Below are 14,352 nucleotides of genomic sequence, written 5' to 3' on the forward strand. Positions count from 1 at the left end.
CCTCCCTCTGACCTGCGGGGTCAGAGGTCAGAGGGCAGAGAGAGCCGCTCTGCTGCACAGGAGCTGAGGTGGAGCGAAGGAAAATCATTAGAAATACGCTTCATGAATAGTGCAAAGAGGAAAGAGGCACCTTGGGTCGATTTCTGGAACTATATGAAATTGACAAACTTATAATATGCCCTACGTACGGATTCCATTCCTATTCATTTATTTATGTGTTTAGTTGCTTTCTATTGTTTTTTGAGATGTATGCCAATTTTCATTTGTAATGTAAACCACAAGGAATGTATAACTGCACTGCCATGTACCATACAGGTTGAAACAATAAAAATTTGAATTACAAAAAAAAAAGAAATATGTTTCAGACACTACTGGTGGAAATGACACCGTCTCTTCAAGATTAAATACTTTAATCGTTGACAAATTATGTAAATACATTTTAAAAAGAACTTACAATTAATTGTTTGTATGGCACAATAGGCCTATCTGCTGCAAACATACACACAATATTGTGAACTTCTTCTTCTACCTTTAAAAAAATACTAAAACTAGAACAGAAACTAAATAAAAACTAAACTAAAAATAAACATTTGTAAAATAAATGAATAAATTAAAACTAAACTAAGACTACCAAACCTCCCAAAATGAACCGAAACTAAACTGAAATTGACACTTCTGCATGTAGTTAATTAGATTAAGATTAGATGATTTGGGGTATTTTCACCTTTATTTGACAGTTGAAACAAGCAAATAGTAAACATGTTGTCCCCCACCATCTTGGGTCGATTTCTGGAACTACATTAAATTGACTCTGCTGCATTGCATGCTGGTCTCTCTCCTGCTCCTGTGGTGGAGAAATTGGTCTCTCTCCTCTTCTCTGATGGATTTCTCCCTGTATGATTGTTGAACGTCTCTCGGTGCAAAATGGCGGCTCTAGAAAGAAGCCCTCGCTCTTTGATTCTGAGGGACTGACACCAAAACCTGACGTTTTACATCCTGAAACATTTTCTCATATCAAACTCTAAACACAACTGGAGACAGAGATGTAAAGAACATCACTAACAGCTGATTTAACAGAGTTAGCCTACAGAGTTTTAGGGGATTGTTCCTTTAAGAAAAGGATTCAGAGCAGCACTGTGTGGTCTGATCCTCCGGGTCAGTGTGTGTGTGTGTGTGTGTGTGTGTGTGTGTGTGTGTGTGTGTGTGTGTGTGTGTGTGTGTGTGTGTGTGTCACTGTTTACGTCAAAGTACACAAGAAGCTTTAATATCCTGAACATGGAGCCATCACCAGGAGCCCTGCATTAAATATAACCTTCTGTTTAACATGGTGAGGGGTTGGACAAGTTTAATTATTTCATTTTAAGATCGACTTCAACCAGCAGTGAAATGAGAACATTTCCAGACACACACACACACACACACACACACAGGACTGAGGCTGAATGCCATCTCCATACACAGCACATGCATATTTCACAGTGTATTGCATATTGATGATGTCCATTGTCTGGCGTTTTGTTTTGTTATTTTATTCTATTTTTTATTGTTGTTGCTCTTGGCGCTCCCTGTATATTTTTATATCCCTGTGAACAGCTCAGTGTGTGTTTACAGGTGAGTGAGCAGTACTGCAGTGTGTTTACAGGTGAGCAGTACTGCAGTGTGTTAACAGGTGAGCAGTACTGCAGTGTGTTTACAGGTGAGTGAGCAGTACTGCAGTGTGTTTACAGGTGAGTGAGCAGTACTGCAGTGTGTTTACAGGTGAGCAGTACTGCAGTGTGTTAACAGGTGAGCAGTACTGCAGTGTGTTTACAGGTGAGCAGTACTGCAGTGTGTTAACAGGTGAGCAGTACTGCAGTGTGTTTACAGGTGAGTGAGCAGTACTGCAGTGTGTTTACAGGTAGGTGAGCAGTACTGCAGTGTGTTTACAGGTAGGTGAGCAGTACTGCAGTGTGTGTTTACAGGTGAACAGTACTGCAGTGTGTTTACAGGTGAGCAGTACTGCAGTGTGTTTACAGGTGAACAGTACTGCAGTGTGTTTACAGGTGAGCAGTACTGCAGTGTGTTTACAGGTGAACAGTACTGCAGTGTGTTTACAGGTGAGCAGTACTGCAGTGTGTTTACAGGTGAGCAGTACTGCAGTGTGTTTACAGGTGAGCAGTACTGCAGTGTGTGTTTACAGGTGCTGTACAGTATTGCAGACTGGAGCTCATGTGCTGCTGAATGAATCCTTAAACCATTTTTTATACAGGAAATAAAAACAAAGCAACAGTTTCCCTGTTATCAATATTCTGCTGATCATCAGTATAAAGCAGCTGTCATGTTCGGGTTTCTACTGACTGGGATTAGAGTTAACCAGGTAACAATAAACAGAATATCTGCATTAACCACAGTGTCAGTGCAGTGAATATCAACAGGATGATAATGTGAGGAGACGATCCTGTCATCAGCTGCTGCTGTAACATACATGTTACAATATTTAACATACATGTTACAATATTTACCACCAGAGGGCGCCATTCACTGTGTAGTGTGTTTACAATGACAAAGAGGAAGATGAAAGAAGTACAAAGAAAATGTGATCACCGTTCTTTTATTAACAAAATAGTCTTTACTCTGAATATATTCATTTCATTTTCACAAATGAATGACAATCAGACTTTTTCCAAAACAAGAAGATCTCAGTAACTCAGAACCAATAAATAAAACAGAGTTTTCACCTCTGACTGACATCAAGCCTTCCAACGTTTCCCACAAAGAAACAAACACTAAAGTAGAAAACAACCCGGCACTCTTCAGTCGAGTGTTTTAAAGAATGAAACAAAAACCAAACAGCTTGGAACAACTTTTACAACAAGGATCAGAAAATGAGAACGTCACTGGAACTCCATCTGAACACAGAAAACAGAATTCCTTCTCTACAAGGTTTTTGCCTTTTCCCCGAGAAGATTAAACCAGGAACAAATAAAATAAATAAATAAAAGGTTAAAAAAAAAGAACAATCTTCCTCTTGCCATCTGAACCATCGCAGCAGCAGCATCTCTTCCCATAATCCCTCTGGCTGCAACGCAGAACCTTGAAAAAAAACAAAAACAAATCAAAACAAATAAACAAACAACAAAATAGAGCTATGACAGACTGATGAGCGCGCTCAGTTTGCAGATCTGAACTCTTCTTCACTGAAATAAAAGAAGCGTCCTGCCCCTGGTCAGGAGGAAGTCCAGATGGGACAGGCAGACGGTCTGAGGTCTCGTTCAGGACTGACTTCTGCTTTACATCCTGGTTGCTGGACGTCCGGTCACTGCTATGGGGACAGTGGTGATGGGTGACATCACAGCGCCCCGTCTGGACAAACCGCCCCGCTGACAGCGGAGGGACGGACTCGTTGTGTCTCGACTCTCACCTGAACCTGAACCTGAACCTGAAGCTGGACTCTGGATTCATGAGCCGTTTTAAATGTTTCTTACAGATCCTGCAGCCAGACCTCTGAGCTCCTCTGGACCGTCTGTCGGCTGTTTCTCAGGATGAAACCTAAATCTGCTGAAGCTGCTTTTAGTTATTCTGCTCCCAGTTACTGGAATAAACTTCCAGAAGCTCTGAGATGTTCCCACTGTCAGCTAAAACATTCCTTCTCTCTGTGGCCTTCTGCTAAATCATCTGTATGAAACAGGTGTTATTATCTTTATTATTTATTTCTTTTATTTATGTTTTACCTATTTTATCTTTCTTTCTTTCTTTTTAATGTCATTTTATGTATTTTTTCTGGTTTTATGTGAAGCACACTGAATTTGCAAATGTGCTTACAGTAGAAAATATATTTCACTCTATACCAACTATTTTAAATTGGTTGGAGAACATTGTGTCATCTGTGTATGACAGGCTGTTACTTTGCTTAATATATAATACATACAGTACTGTGCAGACGTCTCAGGCACCCTAGATTTTTTTATATACATTTTGTCAATTTCTATATTTAGAAACATTTCATTTCATTATTTTTGAAAGCATCTTCACTTTAAAGAACTTTTTACATGAGCTGAAGATTTTTGCATAGTACTGCAACTCCATACATTTGTCTGACAGTAGAGACAATATAGACAGTAGAGACACTTGAAACAGTAGAGACAGTAGAAACAGTAGACAGTTGAAACAGTAGAGACAGTAGAAACAGTAGAGACAGTTGAAACAGTAGAGACAGTAGATAGTAGAGATAGTAGAGACAGTTGAAACAGTAGAGATAGAAACAGTAGAGACAGTAGAGACAGTAGAGATAGTCGAGACAGTAGCGACAGTAGAGATAGTAGAAACAGTAGAGACAGTTGAAACAGTAGAGACAGTAGCGACAGTAGACAGTTGAAACAGTAGAGATAATAGAGACAGTAGCGACAGTAGAGACAGTTGAAACAGTAGAGACAGTAGATAGTAGAGATAGTAGAGACAGTAGCGACAGTAGAGACAGTTGAAACAGTAGAGATAGAAACAGTAGAGACAGTAGAGACAGTAGAGATAGTAGAGACAGTAGCGACAGTAGAGATAGTAGAAACAGTAGAGATAGTAGAGACAGTAGCGACAGTAGAGATAGTAGAAACAGTAGAGACAGTAGAGACAGTTGCGACAGTTGCGACAGTAGCGACAGTAGCGACAGTAGCGACAGTAGAGACAGCAGAGACAGTAGCGACGGTGGAGACAGTAGGGACAGTAGAGACAGTAGAAACAGAGACAGTAGCAACAATAGAGACAGAGACAGTAGAAACAGAGAAAGTAGCAACAATAGAGACAGAGACAGTAGAAACAGAGACAGTAGCAAAAGTAGAGACAGTAGCGACAGTAGAAACAGTAGAAACAGAGACAGTAGCAACAATAGAGACAGCAGAAACAGAGACAGTGGAGACAGTAGAAACAGAGACAATAGCAACAGTAGAGACAGTAGCGACAGTTGAGACAGTGAAGACAGTAGCGACAGTAGAGACAGTAGAAACAGAGACAGCTGAAACAGAGACAGTAGAGACAGTAGAAACAGAGACAACAGCAACAGTAGAGACAGTAGCGACAGTTGAGACAGTAAAGACAGTAGCAACAGTAGAGACAGTAGAAACAGTAGAGATAGTAGAAACAGTAGAGATAGTAGAGACAGTAGCAACAGTAGCGACAGTAGAAACAGCAGAGACAGTAGAAACAGTAGAGATAGTAGAAACAGTAGAGACAGTAGAGACAGTAGCGACAGTAGAGAAAGTAGAAACAGTAGAGATAGTAGAGACAGTAGCAACAGTAGAGATAGTAGAAACAGTAGAGACAGTAGAGATAGTAGAGACAGCAGAGACAGTGCAAAAGTAGAGACAGTAGAAACAGTAGAGACAGTAGCGACAGTAAACACAGTAGCGACGGTGGAGACAGTAGGGACAGTAGAAACAGTAGAGACAGTAGAAACAGTAGAGATAGTAGAAACAGTAGAGATAGTAGAGACAGTAGCAACAGTAGCGACAGTAGAAACAGCAGAGACAGTAGAAACAGTAGAGATAGTAGAAACAGTAGAGACAGTAGCGACAGTAGAGATAGTAGAAACAGTAGAGATAGTAGAGACAGTAGCAACAGTAGAGATAGTAGAAACAGTAGAGACAGTAGAGATAGTAGAGACAGCAGAGACAGTGCAAAAGTAGAGACAATAGAAACAGTAGAGACAGTAGCGACAGTAAACACAGTAGCGACGGTGGAGACAGTAGGGACAGTAGAAACAGAGACAGTAGCAACAATAGAGATAGAGACAGTAGCAAAAGTAGAGACAGTAGCGACAGTAGAAACAGTAGAGACAGTAGAAACAGAAACAGTAGCAACAGTAGAGACAGTAGAAACAGAGACAGCAGAAACAGAGACAGTAGTAGAAACAGAGACAGTAGCGACAGCTGAGACAGTAAAGACAGTAAAGACAGTAGAGACAGTAGAAACCGTAGAAACAGTAGCGACAGTAGAGACAGTAGAGACCGTAGAGACAGTAGAGACAGTAGAAACCGTAGCGACAGTAGAGACAGTAGAGACAGTAGAGACAGTAGCGACAGTAGAGACGGTAGAGACAGTAGAGACAGTAGAGACGGTAGAGACAGTAGAGACGGTAGAGACGGTAGAGACAGTAGAAACAGTAGAGACAGTAGAGACAGTAGAGACGGTAGAGACAGTAGAGACGGTAGAGACAGTAGAGACGGTAGAGACGGTAGAGACAGTAGAGACAGTAGAGACAGTAGAGACAGTAGAGACAGTGAAAGTCTTCCTGTCTGGATGTTGTTACCTCAGTCCTTGCAGCTGGACGGTCTGGAGCTGGTTCTGGACTGCTGCTGAGCCTGAAAACACGTGTTCACATGTTCAGTATCAGAGGAAACACGTGTTCACATGTTCAGTATCAGAGGAAACGCGTGTTCACATGTTCAGTATCAGAGGAAACACGTGTTCACATGTTCAGTATCAGAGGAAACACGTGTTCACATGTTCACAGTAGAGACAGTAGAAACAGTAGAGACAGTAGAAACAGTAGAGACAGTAGAAACAGTAGCGACAGTAGAAACAGTAGAGACAGTATCAGAGGAAACGCGTGTCACATGTTCAGCATCAGAGGAAACGCGTGTTCACATGTTCAGTATCAGAGGAAACGCGTGTTCACATGTTCAGTATCAGAGGAAACGCGTGTTCACATGTTCAGTATCAGAGGAAACGCGTGTTCACATGTTCAGTATCAGAGGAAACGCGTGTTCACATGTTCAGTATCAGAGGAAACGCGTGTTCACATGTTCAGTATCAGAGGAAACGCGTGTTCACATGTTCAGTATCAGAGGAAACGCGTGTTCACATGTTCAGCATCAGAGGAAACGCGTGTTCACATGTTCAGCATCAGAGGAAACGCGTGTTCACATGTTCAGTATCAGAGGAAACGCGTGTTCACATGTTCAGTATCAGAGGAAACGCGTGTTCACATGTTCAGTATCAGAGGAAACGTGTGTTCACATGTTCAGTATCAGAGGAAACGCGTGTTCACATGTTCAGTATCAGAGGAAACGCGTGTTCACATGTTCAGTATCAGAGGAAACGCGTGTTCACATGTTCAGCATCAGAGGAAACGCGTGTTCACATGTTCAGTATCAGAGGAAACGCGTGTCACATGTTCAGTATCAGAGGAAACACGTGTTCACATGTTCAGTATCAGAGGAAACGCGTGTCACATGTTCAGTATCAGAGGAAACACGTGTCACATGTTCAGTATCAGAGGAAACACGTGTCACATGTTCAGTATCAGAGGAAACACGTGTCACATGTTCAGTATCAGAGGAAACACGTGTCACATGTTCAGTATCAGAGGAAACACGTGTCACATGTTCAGCATCAGAGACACAGAACGTTCATACTGTAACATGTAAATGAAGCAGAGTCCTGACATGATGAGGCTGCAGAGGGTCAGATCACACTGCAGAGGCTGAAGGATACATGGAGAATCTTTAATCCATAATGTGACCAACAACAGACTATAACTCAAAATATCATAATCTTTCCTCTTCAGAATCTTTCTCAGCAGTGATCATGTGATCATGTGATCATGTGATCATGTGATCATGTGACGGGGCGGACTGAGACCGGAAGGTTGCCGGTTCGAATCCACAGAGCAGCCGGAGAAAGAGAATGAAAACACTCTCCTCTCCCTCAGCTGCTCAGTGGAAACCAGCAGACTGGGAACAGTTCAACTTCTCTGGAGAAACACAAACTGAAAGAAAGAGAGAGAGAGAGAGAGAGAGAGGGGCAGAGACAAAGAAAGAAAGAAAGAAAGAAAGACAAAAAGACAAAAAGAGAAAGAAAGAAAAGACCATGGAAGACAGACAGAAAGACAAAGAAAGAGAAAGAAAGGTGTGTGTGTGTGTGTGTGTGTGTGTGTGTGTGTGTGTACCATGTAGCTGCCGGTGTGGAAGCCACACATGTACCAGGACATCAACATGGCCGACAGCGTCGCCGTGTCGACGTCCAAGCGACCGCCGGACGCCCAGAGAGGAGGAGGAGGAGGAGGAGGAGGAGGAGGGACGAAGGACACAAACTCCTGCAGAGGAACACACGGTCAGGACAGCTGGGACACGCTTTGAAAACAAGCACCGTGTTAACATTGTTACGTCATAATGTGACGCAGAAAATCAAATGAGCATTTTTTAATTAAAGGTTTTACTGTGTTTCTTTGATCCTTTGATGGAAAAAAAAGTACAGTAGCTGCCTTTTGAAATACAAATAATGGATTGGACTAATCTTTTAGGTTAGGTGAGGTGGAGACTGGAGTCACATGACTTAGACTCGAATCACAGTTGACTTGACTTGATGCATGAAGAGAAGACTTGAGACTTGAGACAAAGATTAATCGATTAGTTGTCAACTATCAATCGCCAACTACTTTGATAATCGATTAATCGTTTTGAGTAATTTTTTAAGAAAAATAAGTCAAAATTCTCTGATTCCAGCTTCTTAAATGTGAATATTTTCTGGTTTCTTTCCTCCTCTATGACAGTAAACTGAATATCTTTGGGTTGTGGACAAAACAAGACATTTGAGGACGTCATCTTGGGCTTTGGGAAACACTGATCCACATTTTTCACCATTTTCTGACATTTTATAGACCAAACAACTAATCGATTAATCGAGAAAATAATCGTCAGATTAATCGACAATGAAAATAATCGTTAGTTGCAGCCCTAGTTTCTAAAGTCTTGACTTGAGATCTTGTGTTTGTGTAAATGACTTAGATTGAAAGTGATGAGATTTGTTCCGACTGAATTTAAATTCTGTTTCCTGAACATGTTTCCATACAGAAAGTGTTCAGCACTCAGAGAATTAACATGAGTGAAGTGCAGACCGGCATATTGCCCAGGGCAGTTTTTCATACACAGCCTACATACAGTACATGACATACTGAACCTAAGCCCCCAGTGGCCTGGAGCCTGTGGGAACCCGGCAGAGCCTCACCGCTGAGCCGGGGTTCGGAGGAGGAGGAACCGGAGGGAAAAGGGAGAACAGGCTGCCGGCTGGTTTCTCTGCTCCGTCTCTCTGGAAGTTTCCTCTCCTGTTGTCTCCTGGATCTTTCTCTGCTTTATTCAGGTAACTGGGCCTTTCTTTAACCTGCACAAACAACAGTACAACCTTAATTAAAGAGTTTTTAAAACCTTTTTCGTAACAGCTGAAATAAAATATGAGACCAATTCGGCAAATGAAATAACCGTGGAAGTACACCTGTAAGAATATAAGTCTGAGTGAGAAAAAACATTTTAAAGACCAAGACTAAAGAATTGAAGACTTATAATGCGGCATTTAACCGTTTTCAGTTAGACAGCATGATTCATGACATCTGCAGGTATTTTAAGAATGTGTTTAAGATCGTCCCGTATCTGTAACATCACAGGTTCAATCCCCACTAGGCTATAGCCGATACTGCGGGAATATCGTGATATTCACGAAATATCGCGATACTTGATAATATCGAATAGCGGCCCAAGCCTAATCCCCACAGCAGCCAGTGGATGAATCTCATTTGTGAGTGTTTTCCTTCCTGTAGACTCCAGCCAGCTTCTTGATTTGGATTTCCCATAATTCTTTTTCATTTTATTCCTGCGACTCGTCTGTCATCACTGATGTTTTATTTTCTCCAAAAGGAGAAGCCCTCTAATATCAATATATATTCATGTTGCTGACTGAGTTAAAGTGGATGCAGACCAGTTGAATCATTTGACTGATTTTAGATGCTGTTATTTGGCTTTTTATTAGTGTTGTTTAAAACTATCCTTAGTTTCTACAAGCTAAACCAGCATTATATAATTTTGTTATTGAAGTCAAATGTCTTGTGATTGATATGACAAATTATTTTTTTAATAATTGAAGCATATTACAGCACTGTTTTTAAAGTTTTCATCTTTTGAATAATTATCAAGATAATATCATATATCGAGATAACTTTGGTCAAGATAATCGTACTATGAAATGTTCATATCAGGCCGAGTCCTGTACTTAAAGTAAACCTGAAGCCCTGCCTGGCCTCCCTGCTGCCCTGACCTCTGACCTCTGACCCCTCTGGTGAAACACAGCATGTGGATGTATCATACAAACACACAAATTGGGATACAGCGCTCATTTAAAAAGCTGATTCAGCTCTGGAAGCCGGGGGCAGGTGGGTGGATTTGGTGTCTGTGTTCTCATCACTTAACGACTGAACTGACCAACAGGATCTTTTCCCCAAAGCTGTCTGTGTTCCTGCAGTGAGCGGCAGCAGCAGCTGGCTGTTCAGACTCACCGAGGCGGCGGGCGGCTCCTCTCTCCACGCCGGCCTCCTCTCCCTCTCTCTCTCTCTCTCTCCTCCTCTCTTCTCTCCCTGACTCTCCTCTCTCCTCTTCCAGCCTGAGCTGCTGGTGAGACTCGGCTTCCAGCCGCCGGCCTGCAGGTGAGAGACTGACTCACTTTCATATTTAAAGGGATAACCGACTAAAACGTTTTTTTTAGCCATTGTTGGTGTAACAGGAAACTGAGAGAATCTGCAGTTGTTTCTCTGCCTAGAAAAGCCGATCAGCTGATTTCTCCGTTGCTGCGGATTAAAAACGACTTTCACACGTCAGAGTGGGAAATCCAATCAGAACTCGACCTCAACACACGCCTCTCTCTCTCTCTTTCGTGTGTTTTTAACAACAAAGGCTAATCTACGCTGTAATTAACAAACCAAAAGTTTGGCGGGGAGCTTATTTGAATATTAATGAGATATGGAGGAAGTGGTGGTGGAGGAATATTCTCCTCCGTCGCTCGTCTGGGAAAAGAGTTTGACGTTGCAGCTGAACTGAGCAGCAACAGGGATAATTCCAACGATTATCAAAATTTCAGACTCCTCCAGGCCTGGGCCAGCAAATCCTGGTCTAACCCCGGTTTTATCCCGGTCTTCCCCTAGTCTTACTCCAGTCTAAGCCTAACCCTAACCCCAGTCTAACCCTGGTCTTCCCCTGGTCTAACCCCGGTCTTACCCCAGTCTTACCCCGGTCTTACCCTGGCTGAAGCGGCTCTGCTGGGTCCGTTGAGCTCGTCGGGGGCCAGCAGGTCGATCAGGTCTTGTTCCTCCTCGTTGTTGTAGTTGTCGAAGCGAACGGTGCAGCGCTCCCCTCGAACCCGGACCAACACCCCCGGGTAAACCAGGCCGTCCTCCGAATAGACGGCGCGACACCGGGAGCCCGCCTTCCACACCTGGAACAACCAGGACCAGACTGACTGACACACAGCCAGGCTGGCAGCAAACTCACTGCTGCTCCAATAAACCAGACACTTTCACCGTTTCACCAGCCAACTACATGTTTAGAATAGAACAGGACTCCAATTAAAGACCAAACTTACAGGTGCCAAAAGCTGTATCCCCTAAAATTGTGTTTCTCCCGGTGGTGTGTCCTCGTTTTGTCCTTGCTGTGTGTGTGTTAAGGAAATTATCATGATGGACAGGCAGGTTTTTAAAACGTTGAAAAGCCACCGATAGGAAAACAATAACTAAATGATCGTAATTTTCTTCCATGGTGTGAAACTGAACACACACACCGCCAGGGGAAACACAGTTTTTAGATCTTGGCACAGCAGACTACAACTGATGGTTGGTTCCCTGTAGACTAGACCAGTGGTTCTCAACCTAGGGGTCAGGACACCCCTGGGGTGTCGCCAGATGATTTATGGGCTAAGAAAGAAACATGTTGAACTGTGTATATGCATGATATGTGTGTGTGTTGGGGGGGGGGGGGTGTCGTGAGTAGGAATCACTTAATTTTAAGGGATCACAAGCAAAAAGGTTGAGAACCACTGGACTACACTAATGTACCAGACACAAACTAACATTCAACAGTGTTTGGTTGGCTGACTGGTGATTTCCCAGCCTGTAGTTGTCTGTCTTCACTGAATTATGAATTATCAGGAGTTTGTCAATGGATTAGTCTGTTGTGGATTACAAGAATTACATTATTGACTGGCTTTACATTTGTGAGACAGGGGGGCAGCTTCAATTCCTTCACAGCAAAAAAAGGCAGAAGACTGACCCGTCTGTCTCTCTGCGGCTCTGCAGCCTCCGGACTCTTCAGAGCGCTCAGCTCCATCTCCTCCTCGTTACCGTAACCATCGAACCGGATCCTGCAGCGCTGCCCGTCCGTCCAAACCACCGAGCCGGTGTAGAGACGGCCGTCCTCCGACCACACCGCCTGACACTGGGCCCCGATCGCCCACTGACAGAGAGAGAGAGAGAGACAGAGAGAGAGAGACAGAGAGAAAGAGAGAGAGAGAAACAGAGAGAGAGAGAGAGTGAGACAGACAGACAGGTGCAACTGACATTCAAAAGTAATTTTATGTTTTAATGTACAGTACTGTGCAAAAGTCTTCGGCACATGTAAAAGAAAAAAAGTAAAGCGAAGATGCTTTCAAAAATAATTAAATGAAAAGTTTCTAAATATCAAAAAAATTACTATAAAGAGAAGTCTACTGACACACGAATGCAGAAAAAAATGAATAAACATCTAAGACACAATGTATATAAAAACTCTTGGGTGCCTAGACTTTTGCACAGTACTGTATATAATGTAATTAAACTGTAGCAATAGCATGTCAGCAGTGAGAACATCTCAAACAGGACACCAAAATGATGCTGTAAAAAGAAGTTAGTCATTCTCCCACATATAAAAGAGGAATGGGACTAACATGACAACTTTGGGAACTAAAAAGCTGCAGTGAGTTATTCAGATTAAAGTAAGACCTCAATGAACTGGTTTCCAGACTTGACTCAGCCGTTACCTTTGACGGGGCGCTGGTCTCCGCTGCAGCCGGGCAGGGCGTCTCTCCATCGGCCGCCTGCTGCCCGTCTCCCTCCCTGTCTGCCTGTCTGTCTGCCTGCCTGTCTCCCTGCGCCTCTCTGCTGTCTGTCTCTGTGGAGGCTGCGCTGTCTTTTACATCAGCTGCCTATACAGAGGAAGAAACATCGGGAATTCAGAATCACGTAAACGCGGCTAGCCCTGATTCATGCCATTTTCTCTGGTATGGAGACACGTCATGCCAAAGTGCATTCAAAAATCTGGCAGCAAATAAGTTGCCTTGTTTATCGACAGCAGTATAACCTAATAGAACATGGCTTAATACGTTTAAAGGACTGTTGGATCCACTCTTCAATTCGGCATACATCCAACACATAAAGCAGGACTCATTTCAGTAAAACTTCACCTTTTATGACTGGTTGGCCAGTCTTCGTCCAAACAGAATAGACCGTAGTGGGCGTTATCGAGTAGATTGAACAAATTTTAAAAGTTGAGATTTTGTTAAAATACAGTACTGCTTTGTGGACCGTCTATATGCCGAATTTATCAGCATGCCCAAATTATTTCTATAACGTTTTAAATCATGTTCTACCGGGTATGTACTAGTGTAGAAAAGTAAGGTCACTTTGAATTGATATAATTATAAAATGGAGCTTGGCATATCGATCTTTCCTAACAGGTAGAACGGCAGGTATTGAAGCTCAACCGTTGCTAGCTGGCAGCCTTGTACAGTAAAAGTAACGTTACGGGAGAAACTGTAACGTTACTTTAACGTTATTTCTGCTGCAGTTGCAATCACACTTCGAAATGTGAAATCTCAACTGAACCTGACACGGCTTGATGGCGTTTTCATAGGCTTTTACGAGGGCCAAGTCATCTTTTGCAACCGCTGCGGCCGCCCTGTCCTGTGGAGAGGAGAAAAGTTTAGGTACCAAGAATTCACAAGCTAGCAAGCTGGCAACTAACGTTAGATATTAGCAGCTAGCTAGCCAACTGTTCCCCGGTGTGCTGAGTTAACGTTGACTTGTTAGTTAACTTAGCCGATATTAGCTTGTTGTCAGTTTTCGTGATAAACGCAAACGCAGAGATGAAACATACCCCCTCTCCATTTGCTCGGAAAACAATATTCTCTTCACAGTCAGCCATAACTGTCATTTGTTAAAAGCACAATTTCACAAACGAACATTGACAACATTAGTGTCAAGTTGGCGAGAATCAACAAGGTAACTTCCGGTGAAAAATTTCAAAATAAACAGCTGTTACTGTTGGTACTAACTACTCTCTGAAACCAGGTTGAAACGTTATATAAATCATACCGTACAAGAGTGAAAGTAAAAGGTACGTTTCATGAGGATTCCGGAGTAAATTAAGAAATAATTGTTGTTCCCAAATGTCCTCTACACAGCATATATTAAATAGCCTATGCTCTTATTCTGTCATGCCAATAAAGCTGATTTGAATTTGAATTTGAAATACCATAAGAGGCAATGTAGCCTACTGTATAAAGGTCTGCCAAACAATTCACACAGATAAA

The 14,352-nt window shown here is 42.6% G+C and overlaps 1 protein-coding gene across 1 annotated transcript; it reads right to left on the reverse strand.

The window, feature by feature from the left end:
* Nucleotides 1–2,613: 2,613 nt before the first annotated feature.
* LOC139647829 (survival of motor neuron protein-like) lies at nucleotides 2,614–14,023 on the reverse strand. The gene is made up of 9 exons (XM_071523809.1): nucleotides 13,917–14,023; nucleotides 13,646–13,723; nucleotides 12,802–12,966; nucleotides 12,057–12,239; nucleotides 11,032–11,226; nucleotides 8,977–9,129; nucleotides 7,919–8,065; nucleotides 6,278–6,329; nucleotides 2,614–3,072 (listed from the first exon to the last, which is right to left on the reverse strand). The coding sequence occupies exons 1-8, from the start codon at nucleotides 13,971–13,973 to the stop codon at nucleotides 6,279–6,281; spliced, it is 1,029 nt and encodes a 342-aa protein (XP_071379910.1). The 5' UTR covers nucleotides 13,974–14,023; the 3' UTR covers nucleotides 2,614–3,072; nucleotide 6,278.
* Nucleotides 14,024–14,352: the final 329 nt, after the last annotated feature.

Source organism: Centroberyx affinis, unplaced genomic scaffold, assembly GCF_046629955.1.
Source record: "Centroberyx affinis isolate AG114_WGS23_722 - 3 ecotype Tasmania unplaced genomic scaffold, CSIRO-AGI_Caff_v1 ptg001119l_1, whole genome shotgun sequence".
Taxonomy (NCBI): domain Eukaryota; kingdom Metazoa; phylum Chordata; class Actinopteri; order Beryciformes; family Berycidae; genus Centroberyx; species Centroberyx affinis.